Raw genomic sequence first — 21756 nt, forward strand, 5'->3', positions numbered from 1 at the left:
GGGCAACAGTGTATATATATACTATATATACACTGTTGCCCAAAAAGTTGGAATATCTGGCCCAAATCTAATAGTTCCGAAAGGTGATCCTCTGTGTAAGAGTAAAAAAATTACAGTCTCATTTTAAGGAGGCTTCATTGTATCTATTTGATGCTCTGACATTGCGTAGTGTATGTATAATATATGTGCAAGACCGAGCAGCTTGAAAGGCAATCGGGCTCAAAGTGAACCTGAAAGAAGTCCATGGAAGTGTCATTTCCAGACAGAGCGCACACCGTGGCCCCAGCGTAGGATTAAACTGGTTAGTCACGTTTCCCAGTTCTATTGACATTTAAAACAATACTGTTGCTGACATACTAAATGTAACCATAAGAAATATTTCACATCACTAACTGTAGCTAGCATTAGTTAACATGACCTGTGCAAAGTTAGCATAAGTTTGCTAGGTCTGTAGCTATACACTGCTTTAGAGTCCTGTAAGAGAGACATGTAAAGCACTGATAAGAGCTACAGGCATGTAGTAGCGTAATGACTGGCATCTTTGGATCAGTTTGTTTCAGTCAGCTACTTTTGGTAACTGAGGCTTATGGCCTTCACATTGCATGGATTGTGCCCCAGTTTTAATCCACACCACAAGGTGAATCATTGTTTTGGTCTCTCTTATTGATTAATTGTGTAGTCAGCTGTAGGATAATACAATCATCAAATATTTACCTATTGCATCACTGAACATTTTTTGCAGATCTCAGATCTGCAGAATTATCTTAATTACCATTCCAACCATCACTGTGTTGTCCCTCCTTTTCAGCCCCTGTGTTATGTTTGCTTTGTCTTTATTTTGGTTTTGTATTAGAGCCAGCCACCCAGGTGGTGAAGAAGAATGTGCAGAGCCAACCCAAAACTTGTGTTACTGTAAGGATTATCGGTATATCACACATCACAGTGAGCCAGTTTTTTCCTGTTCCCCTCCAGCTCTAAACTACAGAGCGAGTTTGCTTGGGTGTCTGTCTAGAATACTAAAATAATTTCCATTTTCAGTGTTATAACAGGAACACTTATTGGCTTATCAATTGTTAATACATTGACAATGAGCTTTCCAAGTGCTAAAAGATTTTTAGGGTTTTGTTTGGGAGACATACAGGAAACAGCATTTACTAACGTACTGTATATGAAAAGACTAAGGAATCTTACTTCCCACGTTTGGAACATTACAGAGCTTTCTCTGGTGGAACCATTCATGACTGTCCAGAATATTTACAGAGAAGGGCAAACAAATTGCATCTCTCAGTTGACTGTCTATCTGTCTTTATATTTTTTTCTATTTCTACCTCTTTCCATTTAGACTGTAAAATGAGTACTCAAATTAATGTGATAATAAGTACTCTTCAATGATATCAAATTCAAACAGACTATCCTGGGAAATCAGACACCATAATCATTTGAATGTGCTACTCAGAAACTGATTGACACAGCCCTCTTTAGTCACCAACTCTGACAACGAAGCAGAGATGTATTATTCTTATAATATTATTTCATCTCTGTCTTTCTTCACTCAAATGAGGATATTTCTTATTCTCTGTTTAATCCACAGAATGACAGGGTTGAATAGCCTGTCTCTTTCGTGCCCACTCTCTTGCTCTTTTAGACTATGCGAAGAGTTGGTTTGAAAAAAAAAAGTTTTTCTTTGTAAAAATATTTAAATATTTAGACTTTTTTGGTCAATTTTTGTTTTTACTTGCTTACTTGGCCTGACTAACAATATCTAACTAAGTCTAACTTCATTACCACTTGCACAGTGCCCTGAAACATTTGTTTACTTCATTTTGCATAAATATTTTTCTTTACCTTTAATCACTGGAATCACAGGGATCATTGTTCATAAGGTGAAGTTGTTCATTGTGAACTACCGTCAAAGACGTCTCCATGAGCAGAAACTTTAGGGTATGTGAGGAATATCAATATGTGTGTCTATGAATGGGAAAAAAAATGTGTTATTTGTATAAGACATATAGTATATTCACAGCAAATATAACAGAAGAATAAAATACACATACCCAGAGTGCAATCGATAAGTGATTGTGAGATAAAGCTCTGTGCCTATGCTGCCCAGCAGAAGGAGACAGCTTGGTGTTGGGGCAGAAGATACTCTGTAAAACCTGCTAACTTTGTGAACAGCAGCAAATCCTCAACAATGGCCACCAAACACTTTCAATTGTATTCAATGAAACAAAGCTTGAATCACCACCAATGGAGCTACAACTTGAATCTCAGTTGTGGGTGAGTGCTTTTTCTTCTCATCATTTCAGCACCTTAACCAATAACACATTTTCACAGTGGTACCATTAAAATCCAATTATGAACCTGTTCTGGTAATTCTGTCGAAATACTAATAAATCCTATTATGATACTAACAATGCATGATGCAGAAATGAAGTCTAATGGTATGAGTATGATTAACAATCTCTTTAGTTCAAAATATAATTCCGCAGCAGTAGTGTTTCAACACAATGGCAATTGGATGAATATATTAACCAGTTTCCAAGTTAATAAGGGATTAATTTCTGGAGTCTTGTTGTAGTGCAACACGGAGCATAAATGCCAAATGAAGTCACTCTGTAGAATATCCAAATGAAAGTAAATGTGTTGTGGCTGCTGTTCTCAGTCCTAAATGTAACTGTACATGATCAATTGCACTTTTTTCAGAAACTTCTGAGTGTGGAGGGGCAACCACAGGTTGGATCAGTTGTCCAATGCTACTGTGTCAGTTATTGTCTGATCTCACAGAAACAGTTGTTGTAATTCCTGTTAATATTTGCATGTATGAAAAGTGTTGTTCACTCAGATAATATTAAGATAAGATAACATCAGATTCCATATTATATTATCTTTGACTGAGAACTGGCTTCTCTCATTGCTTCTAAATCTCTGTTGTATGTGCACATTATTTTGAAATTTGAATTAGAATGTACAAAATATTATTTCCACAGAAAATGACATCCCAGATGGTTTGTTCCAGCAGCTGCAGTCGTTAATGGAAACAAGTTCTATAGGCACTGACCAACACAGAGGGAGTGAAGACCAAGGAATCGACGTGTTTTGTGTATCGAATAGGCACTAACTATGGAGGACTTAATAATGTACCTCTGATCTCCTTGTTAATGAGTAACTTTAGCCAGCCAGCTTTCATTTTGATGATGATCACTGTAGCTATTGTTAAGGATCTGAAAGATAAAAATCAATCAACTTTATAAAGCTAATAATTAAATAAATCTAAGGGGTTCCTATTACTTCCATGACTTCTACTTCCATGAGGGGCGAATTGTGAGTTGTTGTTGTATTACAGCACGAGAGGCTATTGATAATTCTTCTATTTAATCCTAAAGTACTTTTTTGTAAAAAAAATAAATAAAGGTTGAATTAATCCAAATGGCCAGCTATACCCAGTCTCCAAATTAATTATTCTGAAATCTGTTTTTGTGTCTGAAATGAAATTGAAAATGAAAGGTACAAATTAAATTCTGCATTTATTGTTAAACTTTGACTTTATATTATATTTCAAATATTTTTTATTAAATTTGGCACCCCTGCCTATGGAATGTATTTGTAAATATTGTGACAAATGCACAGACAATGCCTTTGTGGAGATATTGAAAACAAAATCACGTTAAAACTATGTTGAAATAAAATGGCAAAATATAAAGAACTTAAATTACCTTGGTAATGAGATGTGAAGACTGGCTGGAGTGACAAGGTCAGTCTTTGACAGGTGAAGTCAAAGGTGCTGAGATATAAGTCAAATACTGAAATCTGTGTTGACACTTTGGAAGGATACCATAGCATAATGGTATAAGAAGCCATGTTTGCTGATGATTGTAATGATTGAGGTAGTAGGAATACTGCTTCAATGATTTGCAGCTTGCAGGACTGGGGCTGAGGTATAACCTTCATCGAGTGTGACATAGATGCTTCCTTCCAACATGACACTGACTGGCACTGCCATGGGACTCAAATCAGCAGGCACCAGTTCAGACAGTGTCGACTTAACTTTTACGGTGTCAAATTTCTTACAATGGCCGCTCTAGACTTGCCAGGTTGGCATCACACAAATAATTTTAAGAGAGAAAATGTAAAACTGTTTTGTAGTGAAGTGCCTTTGGCAGAAGAGATGGGCTTAGCATGGCTTTTGCATTTTTGCATGCATTTGATGGGGCATATGAGCTTGTGATGGCTGGTTGCAGGTCACATTTAAGAGAGATTTGGCTACCAGTGAAAAAGAGGAAAGGTTGTATGAGTGAGACAGGTTGACGGTGAGGTGTTAAAAGTGGAAAGTGAAGGATACAAGAAATGATTTCTACTGAGGTCAGTGGGATTTTGATGCAGTCTTGATCGAATCAAGAACTTAAACATATGCTCCAGACACAACTGTATGTATCATAGCAACCTAAATCACAGTGGTGAACCAAGTGACTGAGATCGGATGTTATGCAAAAAGGGGCATGACGATGTTTCAAGAATGACACATTGAGTTAATGAAGACATGATGTGATGAGCTTTGCGCAGAGTAGGAAAAACATTGCATGTGATACTGGGCTAAAGAAATAAAGTTCACTTTACAAGCCAGACAAGGAGGCCTTAAATGAGTGTTATCAAAAGGAAATACAATTAATCATGTTTCTAGTGGTCCTAATTAAATTGCTTCAAGAACTATATGATTTCATTATTTTGTTTAAGAATTAAAAGTTTGGCATTCTCACAGGTGATCATTTAGATTATCATATTGCACTTATGACACTCAAAAAAGACAGTGTGTAAGTACCTTTGTGTTTCTGTAGATGGCCCAGAGTTTCAGGAGCGTTTTGTGACATCAGGAGTTTTCAGTGTCACTGAGCTGGTCCAGGTCTCAAGAAGTAAGTCATACCTATAACCTTTGCAGTAACTGTACTTTAACCACAAAGTGTTTCTCCATATTGCACTGTAAAATCTGGACACCTTATCTTATCACATCTCTGAAACACATGCCTTGTGTAGTGTTCATCCATGTGTGTAATATGAGGTGAAGTTCCAGAAGGAATTAGACATTCTAAATCATTAAAATAAAGGCACATTTATTCAACTCAGCCAATTACAACACTCTGGATTATCATTTGTTTTTGCAAAAATGTATTTGGCCAAATGTAACCAAGGATGTAGAAGAGAAGGACAAGACAGACGATGAAGAGAATTGCCCCCATCCTACATCTTCATCTGTAAGATGGGGGCAGTTTGTTATCATTACCATGAGAGAGTTTTCACGCTTCAAACTAAGGCCTTGGCCTTGTTATAGCCGGAAAGTTGTTCATCTAGCTAAATCTACTTGCTAGGTATTTAAAGTTAAGGGGGGCTACATTTTGTTTCTTCATACATATATTACATATGTGTGTATATTGTGTTCCTTCACATCTAGCTCCAGTAGTAACCGGAGTAGGACCTAGTTTCTCTCTGGGCGAGCTGCAAGGTCATCTGGCATATGACCTCAACCAGTCTGTGAGCCAACCAGTCAGTCTCAGACGCTCACTGGCCAGCACCTCATCCAGCGGGTAATTGCACACACAAACGCTCACACAAACAAACATGCACACATAGCTGTTGTGGTTTCTGAGATCCTACTGTTTCAGGCAAAAGTTACAATGGTGGAAAATCGACTTGGTGGAATCAATGTTGTCATGGACAGATGCATCTCAGTCCAAGAAATCCAGTAAAAAAAAGAATTTGGATTCTGAATCACAGTTCCAAAGTAATTGGCAAAATCAGGCCAATTGATTTGATTGATTGATTGATAGTTTTTATTTCCATTATTGAGTGAACATGTGACCCAAATTTGGTTACAATAGACTTACTGTAGTCATTCTGGAGCTATAGTTCTTTTGACAAATGAGCCACACCTACTCAAATACAGAAGCCATATATGGCAAAATGGTGAGGAATATCGAAAAACAAACATCATTTTTGTCAGGCTTGATCCAGACTTTCAATGGTGGGACAGTGGCCTCAGATCTTTGACAGTGGCCTCAGATCTTTGACAGATACGTTTGTTAAGCTGGTTGCCTCTTGTAAACCTTCTTCTTGCTTGTTTGATCCTCCGCCTGCTGAACATCTTAAAGAGCTATGCCCAACACAATCAGCTTGTCAACAGGCATGTGTGACTTAATAATTCCTTCTTCTTTATCCGGGTAAACTAATAAATGTGTTTCTTCTCCTTTCTACACATCTCCTTGATCTTTTCAGGTGGAGAAGGGCATTTTTGCTTTTAATTGGATTAAGACTTTTAACATCCAGGAATATTTTTTAGATTAACCATGATGAGGGTGCTGAGAATAGGCTTTCTTTCAAATTTACAGCATAAGTAATAAGAGTATAAGCATAATACATGTATAAAACTTGGCCAGTTGCTGCAGTTTTCGACAAAGTGCAGCTCCATGAATATGGACAGAAACAAGTTTGTTCGTCTTAGTCAGGCAGTTAGTTTGTGGAGGTGGTGGTGGAGGAGGTTCTGTAGAGACATTCACAGCAACTGAGGCTCACATTCCATCTGATATAAGTAATCAGCATAAATCACACATTTTATGATTCAACTATGAACAAGCTCTTTCACAAACCTCAACCAAGTCCTTCTAGTTGTCCAACTATCATATATATTATACCTTAGTTGCGGTTTTGCTGTATTGTAGGAAGGACCAACTGAAAAAGCATTGGCAGCAATTTGTCGGGTATATTCGAAAAAATGAATCACACGATCTAGAAGGTATTATATTTTTCCCCAAAATGCTGATTAGATTAACATCATGGCATCCATAGTGTAAGCTGTGGAGTCACTAGTTTCCCGATAAATATCCCTCCTCTTATCCTGATTGACCCTGCCTGCTAGTCTCTAACCAATGGCATTGCCAATATTCAGCCTCCACGTCCTGTAAGTTCTACTGCTAGTTCATTATCTGTGCATCTTTTCGCAGGAGTAAGCGTCACAAATCTGGGTCTATGGAGGAAGAGCCTGACAGTCCAGGTGGGGAGTATTACCACTCACCTTCTTCTCCTGCTAGCAGCTCCAGAAATTGGACTGATGACATGGAAGGAGGTAATATGACATCAACTACTGATAACAATATAAGAAGATGAACAATAACAGCAACAACCAGACAGCTCACTGGAACTTTAACACTTGAAACATTTGGTATGCTTTAATCTGCAAAAAATAAAAACAATACTTTTAGTCAAGACACATTCACAAGGCACAGTCACACAACAAGTACAACACAAACATGTTCACTGTTGATGGTTCTGATCTATGACAGGCTGTGGTTTACCCTCCTTTGCAGAAAGAGCCTCTCTGGGTTTTTTACCATTATTTCCATCACGGAAAATTTGACTGCATGGGACTACATTTATTCCACACTTATTTGATTGGGTTTTTTTTTTTTGCCTGGCTCTGTGGCAGATATTTTAAAGATCACATGATTATTGAATGCACACAAACACAAAAGCTTGAAAAAAAGATCTATTTCTGTATTGCATGCATAATAATGAATGATTGGGTAATAACAATGAGCCACAGTCAAAGTAAAACAAAAAAGAATATTATACTGAAAAGATCAAAGGCCTCAAAATAGGAAGAATAGAAAGGAGGTCCTCCTGAAATTGTTCGATATAAAGATACAGAAACAGCATTTATGTTGATGTCGAGCTAGCAGCGAGCTAATTGAATTAGCTGGATAAACATTAGCCAATGACAGTTTCTCCGAACTAAAAATGATCTAAACCTACTTGAGGTAGGTTGTGGGCTATTAGGCTATGTCTTATGTTAGTGTATGTTGCATTTTTTTGAAAATTAGGACAAAGCAATTTCAAATTTATTTTGTAAAACATACTAAATAATGAATGCTCATGTTTCAAATTAGAAAATGACCACACACACATCAAAATAATAAGCAAGCCATCAACAATGAACACAGGTGTCTAATAATAAATAGCCAGTCATGGAATAACCAAACTTCCAAACAAATTTTATATTTTTTATTTCAAGATGTTAAGCCATGTTTTGCTTTGAGGGGACCTGATTTCATTACATCATTCCATGCCTGCTGACATTAGTTATTCAGTGTCGCTCCTTTATTCGATGCGTGCTGTGCACCTGTCAGTCAAACATGTCACTCCCCCATGGCCCGCCCACGGAGGCACGGTCAAAAACTTGTTGCTGAATCTGATTCGTTAGTTAGTTTCACAAACTTGTTGATTTGAATAAACCAAGTGCAGGATGGAACAGCAACAGAGGACTGTATGTTGTTTAGTTTGGACTAAATTATTAAATGAATGAGAGGAATACATACACACAGTGGGATTTGTGATGATTGAATATGAAGGTGCAACTTCATATGCCGCATCGAATAAAGAATGTTGGCAGGCGTCTTGCAACATTAAGACATAACATAAACCCTGGCTGCTAAGGGGCCAGGCTTTAAGCTATAAAGAAAATGGACGGTATGCAGACTAGCCCAAACTGCTGTCTTCTTGGTATTTGATTTCCAGTGGTGGCTGTAGTTGTTCAACTAGTTGTCAGTGTAATAACAGTGTAGAGTGGTAGCCATATCATTTCATAAAAACAAGGCATTTAGTTATCGGTAACCAAGTGAAGAAACCAAAAGATCTTTGGAAACTATTGCTAGTTTTGCGTGTCTCTGTCCAGGTATGTCTCCTCCAGTGAAGAAGGCAGAGTTGGACAGTCCTTCTCCCCAGGAAGACTCGCCAAGACTGGGGTCTTTTACGCAACACCATCGGCCTGTTATAGCTGTACACAGTGGTCTGTATACTACGCACACACACAGACATGCATACCAAGAAATGTGCATTTTGTGAGTTTGTGGATAATTTTTAGGTCAACAAACAGCACCTGCTGTATTTATAATATTGTTCCTTACTGCTTCCCACTGTGAAAGCTGATAACAATTTAAATGATTGAAAGTCTCTCAAATTGATCTTTCATAATTGCTAGAAGTCATTGGGAAGGGATGCTTCTGCACTTGGCTGTTGTGGTTGTTTTCTACACGTGCGGTTGTTTTCTACATCTGCTACAGCAGCTGTGAATTCATTAGGTGAACTCGTTTAGACCTGTAAAGTAAACCCTATTGTTACCAAATTTACTATAGGTCTAACTTGGTAAACCAGCTTATTCATCAAGGTAATATTTAATTGCCTTGCTCGGTTGTCTTGCTCACTCTCTGTTTCTCTCTCTCTCCCTCTCTCCCTCTCTCTCTCTCTGTCTCACTCTCTCAGGTTTGTCTCGGACTCCTCATCCCTCTTCATCGCTTCATTTTGCCCCCTCCTCCTACTTCCCCCATGGGGCAATCCGCTATCCTCCACACTTAGCCCAGGACCCCTTAAAAGACCTGGTCTCATTGGCCTGCGACCCTGCCAATCAGTCTCCCAGCTCGGTGAGTACTATCTGTCAAAGGTTAAGTCTCAATAGGGTACACAATTAACATTACAAAATGACAGCTCTTTTCCATCATCGAAGCAAGGTCACATATGCAATTACATTACATTACGATCATTTGGCGGACGGTTTTATCCAAAGCGACTTACATTACATTACCACCCTTCGCAGAGGGGGGAGCAATTGAGGGTTCGGTGCCTTGCTCAGGGGCACCTTGTCAGGGACTCAAACCGGCAACCCTCCGGTTCCCAAGCGGAAGCTCTACCCACTGAGCTACTGCCTCCCAAAATGCAATGATATAACTTTAACCCGTCCAATGACCCCTCCAATGACCCCTCCATTTATTTGACACACCTAGACATAATTTCAAGACATTATATGAATGTATAATTTTTAAGTGAAGAAAGAAAATCTGACTTCTGATTTTTACACTCAAATCACTTAATCATTAACCATTTGCCACAATTCTGACCCACTGTTTTTGGGCTTGTTTATTGTTTTGTTTTTCTGCCATTGAATTTGCAGAATGTCTCAAGAACTAAAGAACAGATTTCAAGTGACAAATTACGTGTGCTAAACATGAATGTGTCAGATTTTAAACAAAAAATAACAATATCACTCAGCCTTGATGGTGGTATGAGCTCTGATTTGTCATAAAATTAATAGCTGTTTGGTTGTCTCTGTTTTTGCAGCTCAATGGCAGCAACCAGGTTAAATTGCCCAGTCATTACATTTCCTCTCAGATGTTGGCCCCCCCTGGCCCAGCAACAGCCTTGGCTCCACCATCGTCTTCCCTCACCAGGTCTACATTGTCTGCAGACTCTAAGGCCACTACCACTTCCTCTGATGGGGGAGCAAACTCCCCCACCTCACCCAGTAAGTGATCAAAAAACATCCAATACAATAAACATACAAACAATAAAATGCAAAATGATCAACAATTGAATGCTCTGCGAGCACAGTTCTAACAAACACTAATACAGGAAAAAAACACTACTGTGTGTGTGTGTACATCACAGGAACAACTATCCACAATAAGCATTATGATAAAAAAAGATGACTCAAGATGACTTGTTTTTAGAAGGTTTGAAATATCTATATTTTTAATATATATATTATATTTTATATCTGTCCAAAATAATATCATATAACAACAAAATTGTCAAATGCAATACAAACAGGAAGAAGGAGTAACAAAATTAACACTGATGGTGACTCAATAAAAAAACTACAAACGTGCTCAAGAAATGCTACACCTGTGACCAAGTTATGTGGGTTTATTATGGCAGATTCCAAAGTGCCACTAATTTTAGTTTTTTATAAGAAGTGGGGCAAATGTGCAGAAAATTTGGTTACAATAGACCAGGGGTGCCCACACTTTTTCAGCTTGTGAGCTACTTTAAATATGACAGGTCAAAATGATCTACCTGCATTAAAAATGCAATATGTATATGTATATATATATATATATATATATATATATACACACACTGAGTATACTTTATAAATACAATATATGTTGGTGTACCTATCACTGCATGATCCCTTATGGCACAATACAGTACATTTATGGTCACTACCTTACTCTGATGACTTGCATTGGGACTTAATAATCTTCATGTGGGAAAAGGCTGACTCGCTTAAATTTGTAGAGCCAACTAATTAGTTCCAAAATTATCCATGAGCCCTGGACTTGAGCTGCAGATGAGTTCAGGTGAGACACTGTGGCAATTTTTCATGTGAGTGAATCAATCAATATCTTCTCTAAATGGATAGCACATAAATGTAGCGATTGGCCCGAGTAAAGTCTCCAGCTCTGGCGCGAGGTTTTGGAAGTTCCCCGAATCACGGCACCGCAGTTTGGAGGAAAGATGACAGATGTCTGATCATATTGACCACGGTAAATTGGAACACAGTCTACCTGCACTAGCATTTTTTGTAGATTCAGGCACACCCACTGAAATGGGGCAGCAAATTGTGGTAAGGGATATAAAAACAAACATTCAATTTGTATTTGGATAAGCCCCGACATACTATATGTTAAGTTTTGTTTGTGAAAACTGAACAGAAATTGTTGCTAACCCACCTTTTCTGAAAAATTTGAAATGTCAGAGCAGGGAGTTGGATGTTGGTTGCGGATAGGCCCAAAGAATTCAGGGAAACATATTTTGATGTCAAACATATTTAGTGTCAAACATGGAGATGGTTATTGCAGTGGCACCATCAGGGCCTGACCCTCATGCCTATCAACCTGCCAAATCTGATCCAAATTGAATATCAACTGCCCCAAGTTATCACTGTGACAGACAGAAAGACATCAGCGATTACAACACACCCGCTTGGCACATCTGGACTTTAACAATGTTGACCCAAAATGCCCGTCTTCAGTGACTAAATAAGCCAGTAGGGGATCCGCAAGGGTAAAATGTCTGCATGAGTCACTCATTAAGCGTTTCCCAATTCCTTTCGAACACAGCTCTTGTAACTCTGTGTGTTTGAGACCAGATTTTATTGAAATAAACATAAACATGTCATCCTCACCTGTGTATGAGCCAGCAATGGGATTTTAGCCCTTTTTGCTATGATATGAGTAAATGGAGAAAAGCATAATGTTCCCCATTTCATGTGATAAAGATGAGCAGTAGGAGGTTAAGGAAGATAAACTGTGGTTCTGTCAAAGTCAGCAATGTCTCAAGAGCTGTCTCTAGTCATATTGGTACAGGATCACGAGCACAAGGCACAACCTTCCGCAGTGAGATTCCAATTCAAATCATTCATCCACTTTAACAAACACCCTGTTCCATCAGTGAAGTCATCAGAATGTGATGGCTGTGTGATTCATCAGCTGTCTATAGTTTCAGTGATGAATGTGTGTGCATGATCACGCTCTTTTGATGTCAAACTGTATAGCTCCATACTTTACAATGACCTCAGGTTCACCCATTCATAACCTGATGGCAGAAGGATACCATGCAGTTAGGGGTTCAGTGTTTTGCTCAACAACACTTCAACAGGCTCTCTAGGAGGAGCCCGGAGTCGGGAACCTTCTGATTCCATGTGGACTGCTACTCTCCTGAGCCTCAAGCGCATGTGCTTTTGGGGCAGTGCACTGATCTACCAAAATCAAGCCTTCTGTCTTTATTGGTCTTACATCTTTGTTTTGAGCTGCTTTTTCAGGATGTATTTTCAATTTCTTTTTATGGCGAACTTGCCAATCCTGCATTCTGGAATACCTCCCAAATCAGATGTTGATGTACCATTTTTATTGAGTTTGTATTGCTATGAACAAGAACGAAAGCCAGCAAATACTCTTGCCCCTGATGTTAACTCTTTGTAAGATGCTGGGCTTTTATTTACTTTTTTGATTAAAGCACTAGATGAAATTGGCCAAACAGATCAAATTGTTGAGTAGGGTATGCACAATTTATTTGTTTTGCAAGGCGAATTGTTCAAAAAAGTGTTCTCTGTTGTGGTCTTACGTTTTGTTATGGACAGATGTTTACATAAAAAGTAAATGCTTAAACAACGTTACTATTGAAATGAAATTGTGGAAGACGTTGTGATATTGATGTTGTTGTTGCACTCCCCCAGCATATTCTACCCCTGGGACTCCCCCTGCCAATCGATCCTCGTTTGTAGGTGTCAATTCTCGAGACCAAGGTGGACTCTACCAAGCCCAGGTTAGTGGGTTGGTTCGAATATTTGCAGTATAGAATGTTTGCAGTGTTCTTCATGCCTAACCCAAGACTTTTTAGGGGGATGATCAAACTCACTCTGTGGACTACTTTCTCCAATGTGCTGATCTTGACAAACCCCCAGCTTGGGTGCATACACATTCTACATTTTTCTTGTCTTTATGAATTTATTTGAAAGCATTGAGGAGTGCAGTTGTTTGGATGTCTTTAGTTAAGACATAATGTGGTTGATAATGAGTTCCATCATGTAATCCAAAACCTTTCGAAAGGGCTCACAAACTTTGTATTGGCACTGTAAAATGCAGGATAACAGCTGTTCTTAGAAGAATTATTCATTACTTCAACAAAGTGGCAGCATTGGTACACATTGGTTTGTATGCATTTAACTGCCTCATGCATATGTTATAAATAGTTATGTAGAATAATGTAATATACACACAGGCTTTATCGTTGCCAAAGATTGTCTGAAAACATTCTGTGAGATTTGAAATTTGTGTTGCTGTGTTATTTTATTGACTCTAGATTGTGCAGTATATCATGCGTACGTTTGTGACCTAACTTATTTCAAATGATATTTGTAATTGTGCGTGTCTGTCTTTGTTCCAGTCCTGGTATCTGGGCAACTGAATGATTCTTGCTGTGGGGGTTATTGCCATGGCAGCACTGTCCTGAAGGAAACAACAATGTTGCCAATCCATTGCCAGAGGGAGGAAAACTATATTCAGAAGCATACCCATATTAAACTCACCCAAACACAGAGGGACACTAAATGGCATTTCGCGAGTTGTGATGTTCACTCCACAAGAAATGGATTGACAATGGCTGTTTGGTCCAGATAAACTATTGGCCAGAACCAACCAAATCTTAAGAAGCCTGAAATCCAAGGATGAGGCCTGTTCCTGGGATGGATGTCAGTCCCACCTTCTTCCTATCCTCAGATCCTTCCAAAATGACTCTACTGTGAGGCTTTTTACTCCTCACCATAAATCCAGTATTAGGCCTCCAACCCTGGAAGGGCATAGTGAACGCCACCCCCCACCCCCAGAATGCCCCTCTCCGCTGCAGGTGCTGCTTATTATATATGCAAATGAACCTTCCTTGTTTTCTAGACAGGCTAGAGAAAGATTGTATTGTTGATATAGAATTTTCTTTGCACTTTTAAATATGGTATTGATACAGTAAGCCTGAGGAAAATGAAGAACTGAAGAAAGTGCAGTTCTTCTCTCTCCCCACCAAAAGACAAAAGCTTTCTCTTTTTATTGACAATCATCAGCCTGAATGCATTATTTTGTTCCGAGAGGCTCATGTTATTAAGACTGTTTGACTATGGGTTTTTAAATCAAAAAGCAATGACTAATAGTAGAATATTAGAACTATATTCATGCCTACACGACGATGCAGTTCTACACAAGTACACAGTTACGCCTTGTGTTACTGTTATCACAACAGTGCACAGATATTTTGAGCATTGCTATGCTTGGCAGAGTACATATGTTCTCCTGAATATTGTTCTGTGTATAACAACATGCTGGTTACTTCCCTTAAGGTGCTTCTCATTTTCTATGGTTATGACAGGCAAACATTGAGTTTAAGGTTAGGAGTTGACACACATCTACCACAACAAAATCTCAGAGATCCACAGGCATATTTGAGTGTGTATGAGTGTTAAAAAACAGATATTGCACCCCATGGAAAACTGCAAATTGCAAAAAATTTCAAACAAATTGCCATATGGTGCAGTTTTGTGTTTCTGCATTCCCACAACCATCCCTGGTCTTTTTATGTTATAGAGTGTATGTCTGAGAGAACACAATAATAGTGTTTCAGCATGGAGCTTGTACTTGTAACTCAGGTAGAAGCCTAGAGGTACTGCAGCCATTGCACTATGATTAAAGTTAAAATTCCTTTTTTGAGCAACATTTGTTGCGATCACGTGGCATGTAGTAATTGACAAAGGAGGGCCATAATCTGTTGTCAGTGGATTTAATAGCAGGTCATATGTTGTGAACCGAGCACAAAATCCAGGTATCCTGCCTATGTAGTGGTGTAGAATCATTCTTCACAGTGTTGCTGATGACCCGAAGTACAGTCTCTGAAGGAGCAAATAGCAAAGCTATTGGCTATCCTTAGGGTCACAGTTCACGCAGGCATGAGCCAGACATAAATAAGGATAGGCCCAGTTAGCCAGTGTGCTTGGGTCAGTCCACTGGCAACAACAAGTATAGAAATGAGGCTGAAAAAACTATAGCTTGAAGTTGAGCTTCAACTTGCTTTTTGTTGCTTTTTTGTAAAATGTGCATAATAAAAGAGCTTTAGTGGGGCATAGCAATACAATGATGGGCTTTCACGGCCTCATTTAGTCATCCTTCTTGATCGTCGTCTTTTTCAAGGCATTTCATAGCCTGAAATCTTACTTTTTAACATTTATTAGAAAAGTTGATCCCTAACTGAACCAATAGCAACATGTAAAAGCCAAAAATTCATAGATTTAATGGCTTGAGAGTCAAGCCAAGGCGCAGCATTTATGGTATGGTAGATATCAAATGATATAATCATCTCTGTGCATATGTGTATGCATCAACGATCACAAAAAAAAAAGTAAATGCATGTGATGTATTTGCAACACTGATGCGTTAGTCTACCCTGAAGAGCACAGGACCGTCATCTGGAGTGAGACGCTGAATGTCATTTTTAGGGATTAGTGTTTGATAAGGGTTAGGGTTAGGGTTAGGGTGCCACATTTTAATTTCCAAGGCTTTGCAACTAAGCAGTCGATTGAAGTTTGCTTCTGATAGTATGCATTTAAAGTATTAGAGTTCCTGCATACAGAGACTTGTGTTTCTTTGAGGAGATAGCTTTGTTTCCCAGGTATTGAGGTTAAAGCTAGTTTTGGCCAGTGCCTAAGGGTTCCATTAAGGTTAAAGTTTGGTTGAAGTTAGCTCAAAGCTAATTTATGCTGCATGGTGCTGCTCTGATCGCTGTGCTGATCTAAGGAATGCATGGCTCAAACTGATTATATCCCCCCACACACACATACATACACACCACACACACACACATACACAAACACAGACAGACAGACACAATAATATGGAATGTTTGTCCTTTCAAACTCTGTTCCTTTGTATTTCAATGATAGCTCTGTTATTAAACTTCTATTTTGCACGATATTTCATAACACATTATGTGCCTTGCCTTTAGTTAAAGAACAATAATAAATGACTGAAAAGTAACCAATCTTTTCATGATACAACTGGTAGCACTTAAAAAGTTAAAAGAAAAGAAAAAAAAAGCTGCATGGGTGATTGTGAGTTAATAACCAGTGTAGACGAGAGAAAGTTTGAGTTAAAAAAAACATTTGATAATTGTTAGTGAGCATAAAATACTAGATTGAGTTTGAGCGTATATTTTATTTTAAAGGAACAGACGGTCATCTGGGAAAGTGCTTGATTCTGTTCAATTCAGAGACAAATGAGAAGATTAATATATACATATATGCATGTATATATGTATATGTATATGTATATGTATATATATAAACTTGTTAATGGTTGGATTATGACCCAATGACCAGGATTTAAAAAATGTGTTTCCTTAACATTGATAAATAAAACATATATCTTGTCATTTTCTCAAACTTAATAGATCAATCTCAATGAAATGTATCCAGCATTTGCTTTAAAGGTAGACTTTAAATTGGAGTAATGCTCATTTGCACACCAAGCGGTCACAGCGAGAAAAGTCTCTATTAAAATGATGCCTAAACAATCTAGAGACAATAACTGATCGTCTGCATGAAGAGAGAGAGAGAAAGCTCTACTAGCTACTTATCATCAGCCGATGATGTACATCATCTACATTTGGGGTTTAAATGCTTTCTTGACTAAATGCTGGTTTAGGGAATATCTCACAGCTCACCTTCCTCGGCTTGCAGCAGGAGAAGCTGAGATGTGATTTCAGGTGGGAGATGGGCCCTTGTATGCAGAGCACAAAGTCACAGAAGTGTGGCATGAATTTCAAACATGTCCTAATGTCTGTAACATTTATATGAATTTTGCATCATGAACTGAAAAATGTGTTAATATTAATATCATCACCAACCAGTGTTACATGAGAGCCAAGGTGTGATTTGTAACAAAAGCTAGGTTGTTAAATTAGGATATTATTATGTAAAACAGATACAGACTGTACCCTTACATAAGGAGGCTTCCAGTTGGTTGAACAATATACTGACAGTAAAATTGCCTCCAGCACTAATGAGTGATGGCGAGATGTGTTTACCTATTCATCCAGTGCACTGCTGGATTGCCAGTGACACATCTCACTTCACCTTTCATCCCATTGCAGTGGCCTGTGAGTGACCAAATGACATCACAAAGCTTTTCATTTGCCTTTGGTTAAAACGGCAAACAAGTTCTTTTCAAACTGTTTTTCTGTTCCTCTGACAGGTGATTTTTCTTTGGTAAAGTAAGGTGAGGATTATTTGTAAACATAGAATAGTTGTTGCATACAATAGTTGTAAACCAGAGCTGCTCTGGTTTACAACTATTGTATGTCTTATTATACTATGATAGTTGTGGGCTGACAGCAACACATTGCTATGTTCCCCCAACCTAATGTACACCCACTATGAGGGTCACTTCTAAAAGAATACATCACAGTTAATACACAGGGCCATGCTCAATAATTGAATCTAATTCATAAAGTTTCCATTATGTTCATCAGTGTACCAGTGTGACATTTATTCCAGAGTCCCACTTTATACTGCTTCATTTGGTGTGAAGGCAAATGGAGTAATGCAAATCAAAAAAAGAAAGCTCAATTTGCTGCTGCTTTAGAGCTGCACATTTTAAAAGAGTAGGTGTGTGTGTGTGTGTGTGTGTGTGTGAGAGAGAGAGAGAGAGAGAGGAGAGCGATACAGAGTGTAGAGGTTGACACTTGAAGAAGAGGTGCAGCTCCACCACAATACGTGAGCAATGCGATCAAAACTTTTAATTTTAATCAACAAATGGCTTCGATGTGTATTTTATTGATCACAATCATGAGTGAGGCAAATGCAGCATGAGACATCGCCCAGATTTCACTCTGCTGAAACTTTCAAAATCAAACAGGTCTTAATTTTTATAAATTACCCTCTATGTGTAGTAAATGGAACACTATTATAAAATATGGTTGATGCTTTTTTGAATCTGTCAGTGGCAGTGGGTGGTTACGTAAAAAGCAAAATGTTAGTTTTGAGAACAATGTCTGGTCATAACTCCTGCCTACATTTTCACACAATATAAACAAAAGCCATTTTCAGAGTCTCTGGTTAGCTCTGTTTACTGATTTAACAGCAAGTAATAAATGCAAACATAGTGTATGCAGGGAGACGTTGTGCATACGCAGATATGTGAATATTTTGTCAGATGTTTTGTTATGTCAATGTGGCCAAGCCACTTAATTCCATGAAATGGAAATGTTGAAGAATAAGTTTGATTCTCTGAAGTCTATTACAACATTGTTGGAACTCCATCCTAACTGTTTCCAGGTAAACTGGTTTCTCTTCTGAAGCAGCCATGTCAATTAATGGGACTCAATAGAGCTAAATAAGGAGGCCCCATTTTTCCAGAATGCGTTAAACACTGTGTACTTACAGTTTTGCTATTTCTGCAGTTTAATCACTGTAACGCTCGGGCCAAGGTTTGCATAAGTCACTGGTCTCCCCATCAACACAGATCCAAAACACTCATTGGGACACAAAGGACTCATTGAGAGAGAGAGGAAACACTACCAACAACCAAGATTTGCATCAACTAAAGCTCCAACTAAAACTACAGCAATAACATGCAATTTAAGTAAGAGAGCGGTACATGCAGCTGCATACATATGCAGGTTGCGGAACACACTGAAGAAGATCAAACTATGCTTCAACTTAAAAAACGTCCAATCTACCCACTAACATGTGTGTCCCATTTTTATATTGAGGGTTTGTAGGAGTTTTAGTGCCTTTGCCCATTAGTTCCATTCATTTTGACTGGGAGCTTCAGAAGCAGAACAAGTTTGCACAAAAACGCAGCAACTGAGGCTGTTAGTTTGGAATGGTTAGGATGGAGTACAAACAATGTTGTAATATGGGTTAGATTCGACAAAAAAAAACCTTCCTTTGAAGTTTAGGTTTAGGGTTAAGATTAAACGTATGTCTGCCAGCTGTTTGTGGGCTTTGAGGCTCTGCAGTGCCATTGCTGGCTGTCAGAACACCATTCATTTCGTTATCGTGTTCCACCACATGGCTAATCATTAGAAAACATACTTTTCAGCCGGGATGAATTTTGATATTAATATACATGCATGCACTTAACACTATTGTTAGTGATCTTGGCTTTTCAACTTCTTTTTCTTATTTGTTTTGTTTTATTATGTTTTGAATAGAACTGTTAAAGTTTTTAAATACAACTGTATATAAAAAATAATAAAAACAAGAAACAACTACAGTATGCTTCAGTCTGTTTGTGGGTTGTGGGGAAATGTGACTAATATCCACGTTTAGCCAGGTAAGGGATGACAGATTGAAAATAGAGGAGAGTCCTTAAAGTTTACACGCATTTAGCCAGAACCTTGGATTAAAACGCTGGGCTCGAACCAAAAACACTTGTCAGTATAAAGACAGCATCACAATGGCAATAGACACAAGGCTGTGATGAAGGTGGGTTGTCGTGCTAATAAACCACTAAAATAAGCCAGAATAAACAAAGCAAAGATGAACCAAGGTGAGATGTGATAAGACATCAGGCCCCAACGGACCCCCAGAGATTTTAGCTCATGTTTTTAGGCTTTACAAAACTTTGATTATTGGTTGATATAGCTAATCCAGTGGTTCCCAAACTTTCTGTGGATAAGAATATTTTCGCAAAGAAGAGGACTTTGAATGTATTCATTTTGTATTGTATCGTATGGTTCATTCAATTCAATTCAACTTCCTTTATATAGCACAAAATCTCAACAGCACATTTTTACCAGACAAAATAAATTATCTTAGAATTTACATGAGACTGAGAATGACGGTTCCTCCTGCAGGGTACTGTGATGTAATATAACAGACTTTCTGACACTACACTTAATCTAAGATATTGATCACAGGTAAGTGTCAGGTTTGCATGACACTCATCTTAGTCTTAAAGATCATCATAGACTCAAGAACCTCAAACTTCGAGTCTAAATCTGGTGAGGTTGCTATTTTAATTCATGAAAGAATTCCATTTTTATCCACTGATTTTTTTATCATCTACTTTAACCACTGTACTTTATTGACTGTTCTTCCAAAGCTTCCCCAGAATGTCTCCTGCACCACAAGGGGACTAAGAACTTTGGGCCATGTTTACACCAATGTGGCTGAGGCATTCAAAGCCACACCCCTCCCCCACCTCGGTCACTCTGACCACCTCTCTTTGTTCCTGCTCGGTAAGTACTCCCCCGTCATTAGTTTCAAGTTTCAAGTTTATGTGTCATGTGCACAGTAAAACACAGGTCATACTGAACATTGAAATTCTTTATGACGTGACAACAACAGCAGCATATTGAAATTGAATTGAATTTAGTGCAATAAAAAGTACTGAGTATTAGTCCGCCCGCCTGTCCTCTCTCTCTGTGTGTGTGCAACTTCTTGACTATGCTGAGCGGCTTTGGCTTTCTCATCAGTTAAACTACAGTACAGGGTCTGTACAGTACAGGGTCTCCACCTGCAGGTGGAGATGCTGAGGTGATACGGTAGCCTCATCCTTGGTTAAGGGAATTTCACCTTGGGATCCATCCATATAGTTGAAGGACCTTGACCTTCAATACTGGCCTCATCAACAGTACTCCTCATGCCATCAGTCTCTGAATCAGTCATGTTAGGTTACTGTGTGGAGTGTGCCTCTGTATCTGGCTTGAAGGACATCTAAAAGAGCCTGTAGGGTTCTATGGACATCCTATGGACAGATGAGACAATGATTAACTTGTACCAGAATAATGGGAAGAGAAGAGTATAGAGAACGAAAGGAACTGCTCATGATCCAAAGCATGCCACCTCATCAGTGAAACATGATGGTGGTAGTGTTATGGCGTGGGCATGTATGGCTGCCAATAGAACTGGTTCCCTTGTATTGATTGATGATGTGACTGCTGACAAAAGCATCAGGATAAATTCTAAAGTGTTTCGTGCAATATTATCTGCTCATATTCAGCCAAATGCTTCAGAACTCATTGGACGGGGCTTCACAGTGCAGATGGACAATGACCTGAAGCATACTGTGAAAGCAACCAAAGAGTCTTTTAGTGCAAATAAGTGAAATGTTATGCAATGGCCAAATCAATCACCTGACCTGAATCCAATTGAGCATTAATTTCACTTGCTGAAGACAAAAACTGAAGGGAAAATACTCCAAGAACAAGCAGAAACTGAAGACAGTTGCAGTAGAGGCCTGACAGAGCATCACCAGATACCAAACCCAACGTCTGGTGATGTCCATGGGTTCCAGACTCATTGACTGAAAGGATTTGCAACCAATTATTAAAATTGACAATTTGATGTTGTTAGTTTGTCCAATTACTTTTGGTTCCTTGAAAATGGGGAGGCAC

The 21756-nt window shown here is 38.6% G+C and overlaps 1 protein-coding gene across 9 annotated transcripts in view; it reads left to right on the forward strand.

Moving 5' to 3' along the window:
* The window catches only part of nfic (nuclear factor I/C), a 42113-nt gene extending 28141 nt beyond the window's left edge, over window positions 1–13972 (forward strand). Inside the window, exons 6-13 of one of the 9 annotated variants that reach the window (XM_076141536.1) lie at window positions 4833–4907; window positions 5444–5576; window positions 6990–7111; window positions 8717–8830; window positions 9304–9461; window positions 10156–10339; window positions 13055–13143; window positions 13765–13972. In XM_076141536.1, the coding sequence (XP_075997651.1) occupies window positions 4833–4907; window positions 5444–5576; window positions 6990–7111; window positions 8717–8830; window positions 9304–9461; window positions 10156–10339; window positions 13055–13143; window positions 13765–13785 (896 nt within the window). In that variant the 3' untranslated portion in view covers window positions 13786–13972. The other 8 variants (XR_012960883.1, XR_012960884.1, XM_076141539.1 and 5 more) reach the window with 8 other exon arrangements.
* The last annotated feature ends 7784 nt before the right edge of the window (window positions 13973–21756 follow it).

This window comes from Genypterus blacodes, unplaced genomic scaffold, assembly GCF_046128005.1.
Source record: "Genypterus blacodes isolate CSIRO-AG114 ecotype Tasmania unplaced genomic scaffold, CSIRO-AGI_Gbla_v1 ptg000019l_1, whole genome shotgun sequence".
Classification (NCBI taxonomy): domain Eukaryota; kingdom Metazoa; phylum Chordata; class Actinopteri; order Ophidiiformes; family Ophidiidae; genus Genypterus; species Genypterus blacodes.